Source organism: Podarcis raffonei, chromosome 8 (genome assembly GCF_027172205.1).
Source record: "Podarcis raffonei isolate rPodRaf1 chromosome 8, rPodRaf1.pri, whole genome shotgun sequence".
NCBI lineage: Eukaryota > Metazoa > Chordata > Lepidosauria > Squamata > Lacertidae > Podarcis > Podarcis raffonei.
The window spans coordinates 62,217,171-62,237,443 of record NC_070609.1 but is presented as its reverse complement, the minus strand read 5'-3'; the positions used below and the strand labels follow the sequence as shown (position 1 = coordinate 62,237,443).

Genomic DNA, 20,273 nt, shown 5'->3' with positions numbered 1-20,273 from the left:
GTAAGCCCTAGCCAGAAATTAACCAGTTTCCTGTGCAGTATGCCAGTACTCAATGCTGAAAGAACTTCTACTCCACTCCAGCCCGCCTGGCTGCATCTGGAAGAGACTGGCTATGACGTTTTGCTTAACACTACATATGACCCACTACTCAAGGGATGTTTCTCTCCTTGGCTGACTTATTGTGATTTGTTTGGTGAGAAACAGACTCTGAGCATTAGCTTACAGGCAATGCTAAACCAAGCCTCACTGCTTGTTTCTTCCAGAGGCAGACAAGGCAGAGCAGGAGCATCTGTGCAAGAGTACCCTGGCAGCTCATGGAAAGCCATGGCTTATTTCTGACCCTGGCTTACGGTTGCTTGCAAGAATGAAGCCAATGACAACCATCCCTATAACTGCCATGGAAAGCAGGGAAAAAATGCAGAATGCAGGACTCATAAAACTCAAGAGCTGTAATTCCCAAACTGTACACTAGGGCACGCCAGTTCACCATGAGAAATAAATTCAGAAAAAAAGATTTCTGTGAGCCCCAAAGTAGTCATCCATACAGGAGATGGCTCACTTAAATTCCACATGATTCCCTGGAGAAATCGAAAGGACTGTAGTTTGGTGGTACAGCTCATGCACTTAGGTTAAAATGACAGCCTAAATGCAGAATGCGCATTTCCAAGTGCTTTAATAATCACACCAGGAATTGCCTTCTCTTTGTTAATGCACAATACTACTGTCTACAGCAGGCTTCCTCAACCTCGGCCCTCCAGATGTTTTTGGCCTACAACTCCCATGATCCCTAGCTAGCAGGACCATTGGTCAGGGATGATGGGAATGGTAGTCTCAAACATCTGGAGGGCCAAGGTTGAGGAAGCCTGGTCTACAAGTTATGCATTTTCCTCTTTAAAAGGTCTCTATGCCTTCTTCAGCTATTGCTGAAGGATGCAGACTCTGGGTGCTGGTATAAACGTAACAGTCTCAGAGAACAAGTAAAAATGCTACATTTTTTAATAGTCCCCCCATATGCCAGATGTTTTTTTTAAAAAATCATATGCAGGTTATTTTAAAAGGAAAATTTCACAGGACACTATATAAATTTTGTCTACAGAAAAAGATATCCTAAATAAACTTCTGCCAAAATCAAAATCTTTCATTAAAAATAAAGAATTTTCCCAATATAAAAAACTAAAGTCGTTTCTACATTTATTTATTTTTTTAAAAAACATTGTTTCACAGAACTCAATCTTTATTTTGGGCCAATCTTTCCAAAGAGATCAATGGTCCATCAAGCTTCTCCCACAACCCTACCTCATAAATTTCACACCAGAGAATCTCGAAGGAACGTTTTCCTCTCCACAGGATTTTAAGGCAGAACCCTTTTTCTAAGCCACTTCTTTCCTTGTGCATTTTTTCTTCTTCTAGAGCAGAACAAGCCATTTTTCCTTCCACCACCAGCACCACTCTGCCTTGCGTTATCCAAGTGTGGTGGTGAGGAACAGCCCTGGCAAAGCATTGACAGGAATGCCTGTACCATACAACTGACAATCTGCTTTTGCCAAGTGATTAAGTGATCATATCATTTAAGAACTGAATAAGTAATTTCACTTCCCTTCGTCTTTTTAAAGGTAGGAAACTAGTTGCTAAGTTAACAGGTATTTTCTTACTTGCAAACTCCATATGCTTTAAGGTAGCGACAGAGAGGTCTTCCTTTCTTTCTGTCTTCTTTGGCCTCCAGCACTCCAGATGTAAAGTTGCATAATTCAGGTGGAATGTTGGTTTCTGTGCGTTTTAAATAATGCATTACTCCAACAGCATGGGGTGCACTCTTTTCTGTCAACAGCAAGATGGATTTTGCATTTGGCTGTTCTTTTTCCAAAGACGAAATCTTTGCAAGGGGGAGAAAATGCAACATTTCCCTTCAGTTTTTATTATCAGGTATTATAACGGGTGTTAGCAACAACAACAACAACAACAACAAGTAAAAGAGGTGTCCCTGCTCCAATAACCTTGCAACCAAAATTTTGACAGTGGGGCAGACAGCAGAGGGAGGGAAGCAAATGACATTATCAAAACCCCAGCAGATAGACTTGCACACTTAAAATTTAATTTAAGTTAGGAATAAAGGGGTTTAATCTAATGTCACTGAAGAAATAGGCCTGGAGGTAAACAGGTGAGTGTTCTGGGAGAAAGTGTCAGGAGTTAGGAGGACTAAGGCAAAAGGAAAACCGCTTTGAGAAAAAAATTGAAGGAGCAAGAGTGGTGGACCTGGAGGAATGAAGATCACAGGCAGAATCTTAGGATAGAGGAGGGGCAGGGGAACAAGGAGAGATTTTTTTGTTTGAAATTTCCACAGTCATAAACAGTTCATTTGGTTTGTACAAACCTTTCCAACTGAGTTTTGGAAGTTATCAGACAAACTGTATAAGCGTGCACCGAAAATTCTTGGAGATGCAGGAAAATTGAAATGAACGACCCGAGTTGCATCAGTAATTCCTAAGGTTCTTATGCAGTCATCGGTTAAAACTGGAAAGCAAAACCAAAAAACATATCATTCAAAACCACTGATGTTGGCTGCAAGGCAAAACCAACATTACAATACTGGTAATGATAAAAAGCACCAATGTGGCAAGCTGTATAAAAATCATCAATCAGAAGAACTTGAAATAGCATAAAATGATGTAGATAAACAAGGAACTTTTCTATCATAATTTCCCTGTTTTTTAGTTACTAACTGATTAACCCTTAGCTGGGTTTTATGTTACATAAATTGCTATAATCTGCTTGATACCATGTTGCCCCAAGTCTGAAACTGGGCAAACCTTTGCAAGATACAGTGGTACCTTGGGTTACGAACTTAATTCGTTCCGGAGGTCTGTTCTTAACCCAAAACCGTTCTTAACCTGAGGCACACTTTCACTAATGGGACCTCCCGCTGCCGCTATGAAGCCGTCGCACGATTTCTGTTCTCATCCTGGGGCAAAGTTCTCAACCCAGAGCAACTACTTCCAGGTTAGTGGAGTTCAAAACCCAAAGCGTTTGTAACCTGAGGTACCACTGTACCTGGCATTTTTCCTCCCTTCTTGCCAAAACATACTGGATGTCAACTGCCTGTTATCCTGGGGCTGCAGAAGCAAGGGAAAAGGATGCTCTGGCCTCAGCTATCAGTCAAAGGAACAAAAGACATAAACAGAGATTTAAGCAAGACGACCAGGCAAAGGGAAATCAGCCTGGTCCAAATTGGATATAAATGCTTGTAGCTCAGCACTTTGCTCTAACCTTGAAGAATGAATTCCCTCCTCTATCTACTCTCCTTTCACTCCCTTTCCCAAGTGTGTCTTGTCTTTTTTATAGAATCATGCAATTGTAGGGTTGGCAGGGACCCCAAGGGCGAGCTAATCCAACCCCCTGAAACACAGGAATCACAGCTAAAGAATACCTGATGGATGGTTATTTTACCTGTGTTTAAAAACCTCTAGGGTAGGAGAGGCAACCACTTTCAAAAGTCATAGAATCATAGAGTTGGAAGGCAACCAAAGGGCCATCTAGTCACATTTGGAGGGAGTCCATTCCACTGTCAAACAGCTCTTACACGCAGAAAGTTCTTCCTAATGTATAGTCAGAAACTCCTTTCTCGTCATTTGAATCTATTTGTTTAGGTCCTGCTTTCTGGACCAGCAGAAAACAAGCTTGCTCCATCTTCCATGTGACAACCATTCAGATATTTGAAGATGGCCATTATATCCCTTTTCAGTCTTCTCTTCTCCAGGCTAAACCTTCCCAACTCCCTCATAAGAACTGGTTTCCAGACCCACAGTCATCTTGGTTGCCCTCCTCTGCACTTGTTCATTTGTCAATATGCTTCTTGACATGGGGTGCTTAGAACTGTAAACTGTATTCTGCAAACCTGATGGCAACCCCCCCCCCCTTTTAATTTTTTTTTAATGTGAGTCACTTTGAGAGACAATAATTATCTGAACAGTTTGATGATAACATAGCAAATAATACATCTAATTAAATTGTAATGAAAGAGATTGAGAGTCACTATAGTTTTGACAAAGGTTTTAGAGCAAGCATATGTGAGAAAAACAGTATATTTACCTAGTACAACATGTGTGCCAGAGCTAAATTTTTTCTTCCATTGCTCTAAAACATAATCAAAATGAAATCCAATGTCTGGGTGCATTTTCAAACAAAATATTGAAGTGCTCTCCACTGCCTAATTAAAAAAAAATGGTTTCAAACAATGTGGATTATAAAAGAAATGTATAATTACTGAACAATGCTCTGATTTAAAAAACAAACAAACTGAATTAAACACTGCTACATTCAGAATTAAAAGTCTGGTCATGAGTCATCTTTTATTTTCTATGTTCTAAAGCAGTGGGGGCCAAACTTGGCCCTCCAGCTGTTTTGGAACTACAATTCCCATAATCCTTGACCACTGGTCCTGTTAGCTAGGGATGATGGGAGTTGCAGTCCCAAAACAGCTGGAGGGCCAAGTTTGGCCATCACTGTCTAAAGCGTCAGTTTCATTTAGCCCTTAAATGAAGGATAATGTGTCCCTGGATGATTATATTCATTTATATATCAAACAAATACACAGCCTTTTGTGAAATAAGGAGACACAGATCAATTCATTTGGAATGCTTATCAATTCCTTGGTAAGATCTTGTACCTATCAGCAGCAGTGAAAATGCTGCCTCTGTAAACTGTGCTGCACTGCTTGTGTTGCCAATTTATGCTGTTTCAACCCAGCAGTGCCTTCCCTGTTGCCTGCCTTACTGCTTTGCAGCCCGAAGAAACATTCATCCCCTGCAGCAAGGGAATCAACACAGTGACTTTGGTTGTTGTGGGAACACTCCACAAACAAGGCAAAGCCTTATCAGTCATAGCAGGACTTTTGTCCTTCCCTTCAGGGATGTTTCAGAACACAGGCAACCAAGGCTGGCCCCTTGGTCTTTTCCTTTCCTTTCCACTTCTGAACTCCTTCCTCTTAGCCCCACAATCACCTGCTGGCTGCTGCAAAAAGGGTACCAACTGAACAGACATGTGAACTCTCACTATCAGCAACTGCATTTTTTGAATCTCATTGTCAAACTCCTACCTAATACTTTTTTTTAAACTATTCCTGCAAACGAAGATTTCATGCCTCTGACAAAGCAGAGCCTGAGTGCAAGAAAACTTCTATCACCGTAGATTTTGTAATCTTAGTTGCTTTTATCTCAAATTAAAGAATGATGAGATATGGGGTTTATTTTGAATAACTCAATGGAGCACAGTCCTTCAACACAAAAATCCATCCGTGTTAGCCAAAGCTTTAATTACATCAGTATAATTTGTCAACAGTGCCAAAGTGGGGAGGATTGAAACGCCAAGCAGTGGTTTCAGAAGCCATTGGCAACCATCTCCTGCCTATTATTTTCCTTGTCTCTGTCTCTCTGACACAGGCACACCATTCTGCCACATTTTTAAGCTAGTTGAATTACCCCTCAAGTTCAATATTTATTTCTAGCAAACAAAATAATAAAAAATAAAACAAAATAATAAAAAATAAAACAGCTTCAAAAGCAAAGGTTTGTTTGTTTTTTTGAAGAGCTGTTTGCTGTATTCATGAGAGTGAAAGTGCTCGGGGTGCTGTTATCAATCTTTGCCCTTTTGAACCCCAGCTGTTTCTGTTTGCTGCTTTTGAGGCAGCCCCATAGGCAGACAGTCCTGGCGCCGCCAACGCCTCTTGCCTGCCCCTCATGTTTGATCTGGGCTCCTGTTGTGGAGGACCAGGGCCAGCAAGTGGCAGCCATGTGGGTGGGACCTCAGCCAGTGCCTTAACGTTGATCAGTCCTGCTGCTGGACTTGCATGCAAAACACCCTTATCTGCTGATGTAGGAAAACAGTGTCACCTGGAGTACCTGAGATTTTGCATCCTGGCTGAGAAAGCAATATTTGGGGTCTGGGTTTTCACCCCACAATTCTTTTACAAAGGGCCAACTAATCATAATTGGTTGGCTCTGTTGTAATGCATTGGCATTTTTGAGTAATGCAAGTTCAAAGTCATTAGGGGAGTTGCTCAAGTGCCTAAAATCGCCAATTGACCACTTACTGATATCAGATTTGGAGTATATCCTACCACTGGGGGGAGGAAACCAGTCCTTTTCTGGAAGTTACTAGCTTTTCCTGATTTGAGATTCCCATATGACAACACTTCATATGCCTTATGCAAAGCTTAGAAAAGCTGGCTTTTCAAATAAGAAATAAAACCATTTCCTTTTGCAACGCCCTCTTATTGCCTATTCAGCTATGCATTTATCCATTAACCGGGATAGAAAAGAGGAGAATCTTTCTTTCTAAACAATTTTGACTGTATCATTTAGGGGGGAAATACCTTGTAAATTATATCTGTTTCTTCTACGGAACTGGTGAAAATCAATGTTTTCTGAACATTAGTAGGGGTAAAGTCCAATGATTGAAGTAAAGTCGAGATTCGGTCACACTCAAGGCAAAGCTGCACCACCTAGAAGTCACATGTAGTTCAAATGTGACAGGTTAAATTAAATCACTCTTTATAAAAGCCAAGTATTTCACTTCTGCTTCCCCTTTATGTTAGGGAATAAAAATACCCATGGCTTGTATCCAACCATGTTACCTAATGTAGGCCCACTGAAATTGATGGACCAAGATTAATCATGCCCGTTAATGTCAATAGGTCTACTTTGAGTAGGACTAGCACTGGCTACAACCTTCTATATGGAGATGCTGAATTAACCCTATTTAACATGAAGATGGGGTTCCACAATAGTTTGATTTATCCTTTTGTTTAATCAGTGCTTCTGGGATAGAAAATTCATGAAATTGTTCTGTGAAAAATTTATGAGCACCTCTCAATCTTACTTTCAAGTAACCAGCTCAAGAAACCATACACACATAATAAGCATTCTTATCCTCCTATTTTGCACATCATAGCTAAACCAGCAGGTTTCATAGGAACCATTCTTGATGCTATTCTCAGAACTGAGAAAGTTACTCTTATTATAATCCTTAAAGTTTCCAGCTTCCTAACCAACAGGTCTGACCAACTGGATTTGTTCTGTACATAGCCAATCTCAACCTCCAAATTCCACTTAGTATTTTAAAAGCCACAGTGCTTATAATTTGTGCCTGCAAGAGTTAGTGAACCTGTGCAGAGCCTAGTCTTCAATCCAAAAGCAAATATATAAGAGAGCTGTAAAGCTCCTAATATTTTACCTGTTGCACTTTGCCATATATGGCAGCTTCTTCCATGGATGTGATCACAACATACGGATCGTTCATGAACTCTTTGGTTAAGCGTTCTATGTTTTTGCTCCAGTGCCTTCCGATAGCAACGATCTGCTGAGGTGCAGATTCTTTCTCTTCAACATTCAAGGCTGTTTTGTAATATTCTAGAATGCGAAATATCTATAAAACAGGAATTAACATCCACCATTATCTTTTCCATCTGCTAAAAGTAATACTATGGGTAAACTACAGGCAGAATTGGTGATGGGAAGACAGTTAACTTACAATACTAATCAACTAGCTGCTTTGGGTGGAACTAGGTCTTTGGTTCACAGGCAATCCCTGGTTCCGCACCAGGAAGAACTTTTTAGCAATGTATATTTGACATAAGCAATACTGTATAGTTGACTATTTTGGGGGAAAGCACAATCTGTGCTAGGGGCAACTATGATTGTATCTTTTTTATAATATTTTTTGAGTTCACATTATCTTAGCACATTTATCTTATGTGCAAAAACCCACACTTACTTCTATGTTGGCTTCAGCAAACAACACATCAATTTCATCAAACACAAGATGGCAGAGCCTGAGGAACAGTAAGCTGTGATATTCAAGCAACCTCAGAAGGGTATATGGGGTTGTTATAAGGACCTCACCTGTAAGGAAGTTGTCACATTATTTGGTTGAAATCTTTAAAAAAGCATAAAGTACCATCAAAAACTACTAGTCTGTATCCCAGTTACACCCACGCTAGCTAATAATCCATGACCCACAGACAACCCAAGGGAAAAAAGAACCTGTTCTCGTCTATGAAAGCTTTCCTGTTATGTTACCTAGAAGTGATTTGCAAGAGCAAATAGCTTAGTGCTGTAGCTTAGTGACAAAGTAGGTGTTTTGCTATCAAAAAGTTCCAGGTTCAAGAGCTGGCATCTCCAAGTGGGTTAAGAAGATTCCCATCAAACTCTGGAGAGCCACTGCTAGTAGGTGTAGACCAGGGGTAGGCAACCTAAGGCCCGTGGGTCACAAGCAGCCCACGGGGGCCGTTTAACCAGACCATGAGCTGCCCCCAAACTGAGCCGCCTGCTCGGTGAGTCCCTGCGTGCTGTGCTAAACTGGCGCAGCACGGTGACTCGCTTCCGCAGCACTGGAAATCACGTCTGCACAGACGTAGATGCCAGAAATCGCGAGCGCTCCGCTGGAATGAACGGGCCCAGGTGAGGTAAGCCTTGCTGACCCCTGGTGTAGACAATACTAAGCTAGGTAGACCAATTCTGTATTAAAAAGCAGCTTCCTGTTTCTAGGTCTACAGACAATTGGAAAGTAATAACCCTCTAACTTGCTTTATCAACTGGAACAAAAATCTGCGTAGCAAGGTACAAATTAAGAATGTGAAACCCAATTAGCTATGATGAATTCAGCTTCTCCCCTCCCCTTTTTTTCTACATAACACACAAGTCAGATGCTGAGTATACATGTCCTGGTAAACTGCAGTTAATTGGTTATCTTTATATGGATTTTATAGTTCATGTGAATTGACAATTTAAAGCAGTATTTTCATTTTCACTTTGTGGCACTGAAACTGTATAAGAATGATTTAGTCACACTTGTGATAGACCACTTTAATAAGTTAATGTTACTGTATGAGTTTATACCATATTTGCATTTTATATTTTGTTATTCCCTTATAGTCCAGATAAATTTATTCAATCATATTTTCAGCATTAACGATCATGTTATGCTTACATCCTCTTGAAATTCTTGTGCTCTGTATTTCTTCCTTATTTGTTCCCAGTAAGAGCAATATTGGGTGAATAGGCCTGGAACAATGGCTGTAAGTTTCCAGAAACTCAAACACCCGTTCTGCTTTCTTCTGTCCTGGGCACAGGATTAATGCCACTGGCTATGTACACACACAAGACATCAATTCATACTAAGAGCAGAAACATTTCCATGAATCAGAGGTTTATCAGTCAGAAAATCTCTTTAAAAAGAAAACCCACTGTTCAAAGTAATGCAAGCTAGCCAAGATTTTTAAAATCCATGAAGGGAGTGGGGAAATCACACAGTGGTATAGACTCTGAACAGCCTTGTTTCTACAAAACTCCTCTCATTCAGGCCTGCTCTTTGCTGCATGCTTACTCAACCCTCCAAATGGCTTGCTGTGCATAACCCTCATGAAGTGTGCACACTGGTTATTAACTGAAACATGCAAGGGGATGCTATAAAGCAGGCTTTCTCAACCTCGGCCCTCCAAATGTTTTGAGACTACAATTCCCACCCTCCCTGACCACTGGTCCTGCTAGCTAGGGATCATGGGAGTTGTAGGCAAAGAAACATCTGGAGAGCCGAGTTTGAGGAAGCCTGCTATAAAGGATTAGCACACTAGCTCCAGACAAACCTTTTGCCATTGCTCTCATGGAAGCTCCCTACTCCAGTCAGTCATTCTCCAGCTTATGGAGGGAAATGAGAATAATGGCAGGACAAAGCTAGTATGCTCATTCTCATTGCCCCCCTGTACATATTTAGTTAATGCCAAATATGCATGCCTGAAGAAAGCGTGTTTGGTTCTAGTTCCCCCTCCCTGTCAACTCCCTGCCCCCCAAACTAGAGGCATTTACACAGATAAAGTTTGATCCTTCTCTTTACTCTATGGCATCCCTTAGGAAGAATATGTTATCACAACTTTTAAAAAGTTAATCTCATGTTCTATTGCTTGCAGCTAGCTTTGAATAAGCTGAGCCCATTCAAACATCTACTGCTCAGGGTCTCTAGATACAACTATCTAGGCAGGCAACAAGTTAGGCTTAGCCATTCAAATCAGAGGCTACAGCATTCCCACGTTCCCTATATTTCCTGCATTTCTAAGCAGCTTCTTAAGACATGGTTACAATGGACTTAACCATTTGGTTGGAGACTAAGATGATTGCTGCCTCTCATAGTCCCATTCAGAAGTGATGCACATTCAAATGCAGAGCCCGCATCCAAAAAGCAACCATAGAAAGCACCACACATTCTGACTGCTTAATCCAAGCCTACACTGTTTCAAGACTTGGTTTCAACAAAGAAGGTATTTGGGAATAAACTGAATATCCTACTTACACCACTCCGAGCTGGCAGTGATACATAACAACTTCTTGACTGCAAAAATGTCATAATTGGCAGAAGATATAGAAGTGGGTCGTTTTCAGGAGAGATAATAACTGAATCACATCCGCGAGCTATTGGTGGCCACGAATAAGACTGTACATGATTAGGTCCTGGGAACTGATTCCTTAGAAGTTCCTACCAGGGGGGGAAATGCATCAACTGTATTTATATATTTGCTTAAAATGGAAGAATCGGTCTTAGGGAGATGATCAAATGAAGCTACACTATGTACACAGCCACAGTTTTCCTGTTAACAAGGGAGCAATGTGAGTTGCTTCCTGCAGAATCTCCGTGGAGACCACGACCTGTGTATGCACAGGTGACCCACTACAGGTGTATACTGATTCACTGGCTGACAGCCTACATATGGCTGACAGCATGTGGTTTAAACAGTCTGGGTTATTGAATATTCTGTATATGAGAAATCAATACAGCATTAAGGGGTGGCAAGGGTTGGGGCAGCACCAGCTATGGTCAGGACCAAGTTTTAAGCAGACACAGTTATAACTATTTATACTCTTGGAAAACAATTCCCTGCCAAGCTAACAAATTCCACTGAAACAAGTGGCACCAGAGTGCAAACGAGCACACAGTTGTAGCCTTAAATACCAATTAAACCTTTTTGAGTTGCTCATCAGATCTACTGCTAACAAATGGGTAAAAAGCCATAAGCAATGCAATTTCTGGGTATGGGCTACATCATATTTAAAATGTATTATTTCCACTAGCATAAGATGTATTAAAGCGGGGCAGGCAGAGTCATAGCTGTCAACTTTTCCCTTTTCTTGCGAGGAATCCTATTTGGAATAAGGGAATTTCCCTTTAAAAAAAGGAAAACGTTGACAGCTATGGGCAGAGTATCAACAGCTAGCTTGCTCTGCTTTGCAAAGCTTCATAGTTGTTGTTCAGAGATAGTAAGTTGCCATATCTATGGGATTAGGACATATTATTACAATGTGTCACTTTGAACCATTTCATCCTCATGGGCATCCTGTCAGGCTGCTTAGTGCAAGGTGCTTGCCCATAGCTATCTAGTGAGCTTCATGGTAAAGCAGCAATTTGAAACTCACAGGACAATCCTACAGGACAACCCCTATTCAAAAGCAAGCCCCATCATGTTCAATGGCACTTTCTTCCATTTAAGTGTGTAGGACTGCTGCCTCGGTCTTCCATGCCCTCTTCCAAAATTGACATTCAGCCTTGTGGTGACCTCAATGAATTACTGGGATTCTATTATGCAGAATATGGCAATAGAAACAAGCGCTATTTTTAGAGCATGCTCAACTTCAAAAAATAATTTTGAGCTTTCAGTATTAGAGGAATTTAATCAAATACACAACCCCTGCTTTTATATATCATATAGTGAATATTACCTTTTTCAGAGTTGGAAACAGTGGTGCTGTTTCAAGAGATAAACACGGTTCCATTTTTTTATTAAGGACAGCAGGACGGAATGCACTGCTATTCATTTGTAGCTTCTAAAATTAAAGGTAACAAACACAAGTCTGCAACAGACAGGATACATGATGATGATTTGCATTAAAATGTTCTACCTCACTGCAAATGTTTCCATATTTTTGTTTCTTTAGGAAAAAGCACAAAACAATTTATGTTTTTTTATGGGATCACTAAGATTTCATGAGTACCAGTGCCACAATTAGGATTCTGAAACATATCCAACCTTCAGCTATCAAATTCTAAGATAACCCCAAATTGCTTTCTATGTTCAAACAGTCCTCCTGTTCCAATCCGGAAAGCACATTAGTGGACAGTTTTGAGATCATCCAGAAATTTGTGAAATAGGGGTGTGTGTGTGTGTAGCAATTTCTGAAGTGGTAGGTACACTATGTATCGATTCAAAAAACTAGATAAACAAACCAAAATTCTAAAAGCTCACTTATATATTTAAATGGCACTAACGGTCCGAAAGTGTTTATGATCTGCCAAAAGCAACAGTTAATTGAAATACCTTGGTCTCATCTTGTCCATCAACAGCTTTCAAAGGATTTAAAAATTGTAGAAGCCTGGAAATATACAAGTTCGCTTTTTTAAAAAAAGTTTGTCACCACATGCCAACTTAAAATCCTTTATTTATTACACTTTTATTCAGCCCTTCTCCCAAAGAACTCAGGATTGCATATATAGTTATTTCTCTTTTTTTATTATTCTCACAGCAACTCTGTGAGCTGAACATAGTCTGCTGGATCAGGATAATGGCCCATTTAGTCCCACATCCTGTTCTCACAGTCGCCAACCAAATGCCTGTATGAAATCAAGGAAGCAAACATGAGCACAAGAGCACTCTCCTCTCCTGTTATTTCCAGCAACTGGTATTAGGAAGCATTACTGCCTCCAACTGAGGACAAAGAGCAAAGGCATCATGGCTGGCTGAGAGGTGATTACCTTGGCCAATCAGTCAGTAAGCTTTATGGCTGAGCAAGGATTTGCATCTGGGCCGCTCCAATCTATGTTTAGCATAAGGAATAGACCACTAGGCTAGTATCAAATAATAATGCTTGTGTTGAATTGATAAACTAAGTCTCTTGAACAAATATGTTTAGCAATTAAAAACATCATCAGATACCAAGTCAGTTTCACCCAAAACATTTACTGCATAGTTTGCACCTTATATAAAACATCCCCACAAAAGACACGCTATCTGCTGATTGTCTCAGTGCTTAGTTACATCAGCTCTATGGGAGGGTGAGGGTTGCTAGAAAGCACAATTTTTTACTGACTACCACCACCAGCAAGAATATGAGGAATTGTATTCAACCAAGTTGTGCTCAGATCAGACTCACTGAAATTAATTAGTACAACTAACTTTAGTCCCTGTCTTTCAGTAGTAGAATTTAGTTAGTGACAACCCAGTTAAATCTGGCTCTAAGTAATGAGCCATATACAAGAGTGAAAGTTATAAACATTGCAGACATTGTAGGAGATCCACTTTGCTTCTTCTTGCCTGACCTATTAATATAACAAAATATCCATTATTCAACTCAGCATCTGATGAAGGAGGTTGCGGCCTATGAGAGCTTATGCCATTTTATAATAAAACACTTTAAAAAACTCAGTCTCAAGGTAGCATTTCCATTTATGTAGTATTTGTATAACTTCAAAAGGAAGATAAAAGAAAACTTACTTCACACCAATATTGTTCTCATAAAGATCTTTCTCCAGTTCTTGTGTTTTAGTAGTTTCCTTACATAAGGTGCTAAAATGAAACACACGATCATTTGATAAAACTTTACTCATGCCTGTAAAAATACTGGCTGCATGTGGAAAATATGTGAACTGGGGATTTTTTTTGGGGGGGATGGGGGGCGCACACAAGGCAACTGTGTGCCAACTGACAATGTTCCTACCCCACGTGTGACTGGAAATACCTCCTGCTCACACACAGGACTGCGTGGATTCCAGCCACAGTGGGAATGATGAAAAGCACAAAAAAGCAAGATGTATTGGAAGTGAACTAATTATCAACCAGGAATATATTACTTATGGCAACTGAATAAAGAAATTAATAATGACTTTGGTATACAAAAACATGATAAACTTGAATAAGATAATTATCTTATTTTCACAAATATGCCAACAGAAGACATGCCTTCTTCCCGTGCAGGAAAATGAACAAATGAGTCAAACTACTTACATTTAAACAGATTTAATTGTGCTCTAAAATTGACAATCAGCAAGTTTAATTTTATTTTACATATAGGTTCAGCCCCTTGCCTATGTAAGGGAATAGGAATAGAAGATTTAGAGGTGAAAACAAACCTGTCTGTTTGTATATCCGCCTGCAAGGAAACAGTTATGCCTTGTTTTAAAGGAGGAACCGGCACCATTACAGCCTAAGTAAGCAGACAAAAACATCCCAGGGTTATGTTAATTATGACCTAGGAAACAGGGCACCTCTGTGCTTCTGGCTGGAGCTACTTCACTATAAGACTAGAATGGAGAGTAAGGCACATTGCACTGCTTTGGAACACAGTAAAATGCAGCCTTTCTCACCCACAACACAAAACACATTAGCAAGCGATTGTATCAAGCTACTCTTCCGTCCCTCTATTGCAGCATCAGTAGCAATATCTCAAAGCCATGTGCAGTGGTGGAGCTTCATGCTCCGGCACCGGGGGGGTGGGGCAGAGAGCAGGTGGGGTGGGGCTGGCACGCATCCCGGGGGCGTGGCGCGCCGCCTGTGGGGCGTGGTGCCCAGTGCGGGCAGCCGCAATGGCACCCCACCGGGATTGCGCTGCCATGGGCGGTGCACTCCCCCTGCACTCCTCTTCCTCCGCCACTGGCCATGTGGCTCAGCTGGCTCAGTTGTGAAGTTGATTTGCAACTAACCTTCACCATCCTATCTATACAAACATAATTTGTCAAAGAAGAGAGCACTGAATACATGGTGTGACTGCTCCTTATTGGATTAGTGTTTGGAGAACTCCAAGGCAACCATGGATTAAGGCCCCCCACTGGAGGTAGACAGGTCATATGACGAAGAATACTTAAAAGGTATTCCTCCAGCTCCACTGGCTTTTCTGAGCTTCTGATTTGTTGGTCACAAGTTATGAATGAGGGGACTAAGAACAGAGTAGCAAGACTATGGCTGGGTTCACACAAAACACTAAGCTGTGATTAATGTAAGCCAAGGTTTATAAATCAACAACAAACCATGGCTTGTAAGTATGGTTTGTCCACAGTTCAGGACAATGGCACGAGAAGAATGAGGGCCTTAACTCTTTGCCCCTGACTGCCCCCAGCCTAATTACAATCAGACACCTCCCCAAGAGAGAAAACAAATCCGGAAGCATTTGGGAATTGGTGGGGCACGTTGAAAGCTTAACCACTTACCAACAGTCATGTCACAAGCACTGTGTAAGAGGGGCTAACAGCAGTAACGCATACAGGTGAATCTGTACACACATACTTCAAGCAATGCTCAAAGCACTGCAATGAGCCAGTTCCAAGTTTCCCCAAGTATTATTTGAATAGAAAACAACATATTTAATTTTAATTAAATAATAAATAACTCATGTTTGCTGCCCTTTTCAGGCAAGCCACTTTTCTCTGCCCAATCATAATACTGGGTCTTAGCTTATCTTAAGGATTTTACAAATCTTCAATTTCAATCCCTTGTGAAAAATGCTACAATCACTCACTGGCTCTGTTTCTTCACTGGCTAAATCAGTTTCCTGCAAATTATTGCAAGTTGTTTTTTTAATGTCATCAGAAGCAGAAGCACCTAAAAGAAATAAAATGCAGTATGTTCCATTATTCGCTTAAAGTGTAATAATGCCAATTTGAGACATTATCACATCAAGCTTGAGCTTTCTCCTCTATGTAAGTTTCTTTTACTTAATATTTTATTGGTTTTGTTAAAAAGTCCAAACATAATGAAAGAAACCAAATAAAAATATAAACTATAAAGTGTTACAGCCCGGAAGGACAAAAGTACAAAGATACAGTGCAGCTCCAAAGGGATAATAAAGTATTGACTTATACAAAATTCCTTTTACAAATAAAAATATTCTCCACCTGTAACATTCCATCATTATTGAGGAAAATGGTTCTCTGAAGTCTTAGATGTGCCAGACATTTCCATATACTGGGGACACATATAATAAATAAAACTATGACATACAGAAAGAAAGAAAAATCATTTGAGCAGTTCCTTTAGCTATTTTTGTTTATGAGATATTTTTTCAAGAAGGGCAGTATGCCAAACCCTGGAGTACCAGCAATCCAACTTATTAAGATGTAAGATCTTCCAGATTTGGGTATTGATGCAAGTTCTTCGTTTTTCAAATCTCATTTGTTTCCATACAGTTTCCATACAGAGTAGAAGGGTGGAGTAACTGTTTGTGTGGTTATCAAAGAGATCTCAACAAACAATTTTTCAAAAATTCAGCCACCTTTGAGCAGTCATCTGGTAACCTTAAGTGAACATTAATCACACTGAAGCTTTCATTGGTTGAGGAGTAAGATTAGGTTTCCTCTCTTTTAGGTTCTTTTGTCAGTAACAGTCTGTGGAGCACAGCAGGATGGTGCTGCTTACCAACTTCAGGGCCATTGCCAGTTACTAAGGGACAGGGGCAAGCTGAGGTTGGTGTCACATAGGAGCATCTGACTGACTCTGCTGCTACACCTGCACTGACTGCCATGCCATGCTGCCCCTCCTCTGGTAAATGACAGCAGTTCCAGTACTGAGAAGCCAGGTGAACAGCAAAGGCCCATGGATCTGTACTATGCCAATATGTGTGCAAACTGGGTGGAGGGAACAAGTGGGGTAGGAGCTGTAGAGGAAAAGCAGCAAGGAGAGGAACAGCTGAGCACCCTTGCCACTATCCTCCATCCTGTCTATTCATTTGGGAAGCAGATCTGTCATACTCACAAGTTTCAAAAGCCTTTGTTTCCTTGGCTTGCAACAACATTGGCCACAGAACAAGTGCAGGATTGATCTCCTCTGAAAGAGGCTCAAGGCTTAATGGCGTTTCTCTCTTCTGGTCTTCCACATCACTAATTGTTGTACTCTTCGGTGCCTCATAGAAAGCAAATTTTTTGGCAAGAAGATCGTCATTCACACATATCTACGAAGAAAACAGATTTCATGCATGTGAAGGTTTAGCATAAAGGGGTCACATTTTTACTAATGGCAGAGATAAAAATTACTAACATAATTTGGGAGGTACCTGAAATAGTTTTATAAGGCAGCTACTATCACCTAAAGTAGCTTGCCATGTGCACAAAGAATCCTCCCATCAGCATAAGGGAAAACCATGTAATTCTATTAAGCCAGAGGGGAACATCCTTTTTCACCCAAAGACTGGATCCAGAACTGACCCACCTACTGCAGGTCTGCCTCTAGACTACCTCTAGACTACCTGCCAATGTTTGTAGGGTTTTTGCCTGTGTCCTAGCATCCTTGCTTTCATGCACTTTGGACCCTCAGAGGCTTTGGGCAGGAGCCTCTTCTATCAAAAAAGCAAGTCATCACCCTATACAACCCCTGCTATCATTTTAAAGGATCTACTTTTTAAAACATATACAAAGAGGTGCATACAAGAAGGGAAGCTGAGTGGCAGAATGTTATTCCCCATTAGTAAAGATGGACAGATGCTGCCACTCACCCTGGCAAACTGGATGTCTGTTTTAAAATACTATACATGAACAGAATTGTAAAGGTGACTGGCTTACCTTTTCTTCCTTTATTGTGACATAGAGATCAACATCAAAACTGTCTTCTTCAACAGCACATAACTTGGCCTCCACCTTGGTGGTTGCTAGAAACAAAAATAAATGGAGCATTAATTAGGTCTTCTAATTTCTACATTTCCCCACAGTAGGTCTTTCTTGATTAAGCCAAATGGATGAAATATCAGAGGGGAGGCAACAACAACTGATTTTCTACATTCTTGCCAAAGAATCAAAAGTTATAAGCAGCCCCTTGATTGGAGTAAGGTAATGCAATAAGCAAACGTTTTGGGAAGCCATTAACAGATAGTTAACCCGTTAGAAATGAATCTCAAAATATTTGATCAGTTTTACTCCAGTGAAGCTAGAAATAGATACATTTTATTTCTGTACATATGTAAGTCAAGTTGCTAGACATTTGCAGGCAAGATAAAACTTTAAAATCCTATGATGTGTGTGTAATTACAATGTGGTTGAATTCTGCAAAAGTTTATTACCATTCAGCATTAAAGGATCTCCCTGTTGTGACATCAGAATAATGGCAGGGGGTTATGACAATTCTGCCTGGCCAGTGGGCTTTGAACCTGTTCAACAATTAATTTGTGAACTGCTAAGTTTCAGCAAGTAGGTATCATTTTTAATATGTTTTTTTCCCCAGGTTGGGTGGCCATCTGTCATGGATGCTTTAGCTGAGATTCCTGCATTGCAGGGGGTTGAACGAGATGGCCCTTGGGTCCCTTCCAACTCTACAATTCTATGAATTACCAATAATGCCACTTTTCTGTTATTCTGATTTGTACCAAACATTAAGTATACTAATATTCTTTACTTCAGACACAGTTATCTAAGGAAGACATTGCGTTACACTGTACTGAGTCAATCTGTTGGCTCATCCAACTCCTTCTCCAGTGACTGGTACACTGGTGGCTCTCCAGGGTTTCAGACAGGCATGTCCCTTAGATATTAGAAACTGAACATGGAACCATCTGCAGATAGTCAGCTGTTCTGCAAATCAGCTATAGTCTCCAAACCCAGCCTCTCGGTGGATTTTTTTAAAAAAACCCTCAACATTTTAACAGATTAGCCCATACATTTGGAATTATATAATATGCTATTCCTTATGTTTCCTTACCATTCAGGAGATTTTGGAAGTAGTGGATAGCTGCTATATCCCAGCGGTTAGCAGGGCTACAAAAAAGCACACATGACTACTTTACTGTGGCACTATTATAAGTATATAAAAACGTATTATACATTTGTGAAGTACTCTTTCACTTCAAAATGTTTCTCAGAGAATGAAACAAACTGGATAGATATGAAGTCTGCCTCAGTGACATTTATACCAAGAAATATGGGGCCCTAGTAAATATAAAATAGGAAAATTTCACAGGCTCTACTTGTAGCTACATGGAATGTCACCCAAATTGTTGTTGTTTAGTCGTGTCCGACTCTTCGTAACCCCATGAATCAGAGCACACCAAGCACTTCTGTCTTCCACTGCCTCCCACAGTTTAGTCAAACTCATGCTGGTAGCTTCGAGAACACTATCCAACCATCTCATCCTCTGTCGCCCCCTTCTCCTTGTGCCCTCCATCTTTCCCATCATCAGGGTCTTTTCCCGGGAGTCTTCACTTCTCATGAGGTGGCCAAAGTATTGGAGTCTCAGCTTCAGGATCTGTCCTTCCAGGGCTGATTTCCTTAAGAATGGATAGGTTGGATCTTCTTGCAGTCCATGGGACTCTCAAGAGTCTCCTCCAGCACCATAATTCAAAAGCATCAATTCTTCGGCGATCAGCCTTCTTTATAGTCCAGCTCTCACTTCCATACATCACTACTGGGAAAATCATAGCTTTAACTATACGGACCTTTGTTGGCAAGGTGATGTCTCTCCCAAATTACAAGTCCTAATACTTGTCCTGCAGAAACCCAAAATAATATAGAAAGCTTTTACATAATACCTTGCAAAATGTACTTACACTATCTTAGCCTTGTCGTTATAGTAGTTGACACGCAGTGTGGCCGGTTTTGTACCATACAGTCTAAATTTCATTGCTCTGTAGGGTAATCTCATAAATGATTCCAAGGCAACACAAATCCTGAAAACAGAAATTTCAGAAAAACAATCCCCTTTAACATAAATTAATACTTTATAAGCCAGGGGTAGCTAATGTGGTGCCCTCTGGATGTTCAGAACTACAATTTCTACCAGCCAGAGCCAGCATGGCCAACGGTCAGGAATAATGCAACTTGTATTCCAAAACGTCACAAAGGCACCACAGTGGCCACTCCTATTATAAACAAAGCATAAATTGTAAATAACACAGTGTTGCTTGTTGTCCTTGATAGGCGGACAGTGTAGTCTGTCTGCTGTTACAGTAAGCCCGGAACTTACTCGGGGGTTACCTTCCAGGAATTGCACTTAAAGCCAAAATCGCATATAGTCAAAACCCATTGGGTTCAATGGCAAGTAGGATTGCCAAAGTCATTTTTCCTGGAACTCTGCCCCTTTTTATTTTTATTTTGTCGTGTGCTTAAAGCTGAATGTGCACAAGTTAAATGTGCCTAAGTTGGGGGCTTACTGTATGAAGTGAATGTGAAGAAAGATTAAGACAAACTTGCCCCGGACCAGCCAGCAAGTTAACAGTTAAGATTAAATTTGAATGTAGGAGTTTACAACTCCATACACTTTGGTCTAT

The 20,273-nt window shown here is 40.5% G+C and overlaps 1 protein-coding gene across 6 annotated transcripts in view; it reads right to left on the bottom strand.

Moving 5' to 3' along the window:
- Positions 1-20,273, bottom strand: part of TDRD12 (tudor domain containing 12) — a 62,760-nt gene that overhangs the window by 39,325 nt on the left and 3,162 nt on the right. For 5 of the 6 annotated variants that reach the window (XM_053400305.1, XM_053400302.1, XM_053400299.1 and 2 more), the window contains 17 exons: positions 19,554-19,673; positions 18,710-18,765; positions 17,581-17,666; positions 16,778-16,973; positions 15,546-15,628; positions 14,164-14,237; positions 13,529-13,600; positions 12,356-12,410; positions 11,760-11,864; positions 10,339-10,521; positions 8,983-9,139; positions 7,768-7,895; positions 7,228-7,419; positions 6,368-6,496; positions 4,087-4,204; positions 2,372-2,511; positions 1,653-1,873 (listed from right to left, as the gene is read on the bottom strand). In XM_053400305.1, coding sequence (XP_053256280.1) covers positions 1,653-1,873; positions 2,372-2,511; positions 4,087-4,204; positions 6,368-6,496; positions 7,228-7,419; positions 7,768-7,895; positions 8,983-9,139; positions 10,339-10,521; positions 11,760-11,864; positions 12,356-12,410; positions 13,529-13,600; positions 14,164-14,237; positions 15,546-15,628; positions 16,778-16,973; positions 17,581-17,666; positions 18,710-18,765; positions 19,554-19,673 — 2,115 coding nt within the window. The remainder of the gene's footprint in view (positions 1-1,652; positions 1,874-2,371; positions 2,512-4,086; positions 4,205-6,367; positions 6,497-7,227; positions 7,420-7,767; positions 7,896-8,982; positions 9,140-10,338; positions 10,522-11,759; positions 11,865-12,355; positions 12,411-13,528; positions 13,601-14,163; positions 14,238-15,545; positions 15,629-16,777; positions 16,974-17,580; positions 17,667-18,709; positions 18,766-19,553; positions 19,674-20,273) is intronic. The other variant, XM_053400303.1, reaches the window with a different exon arrangement.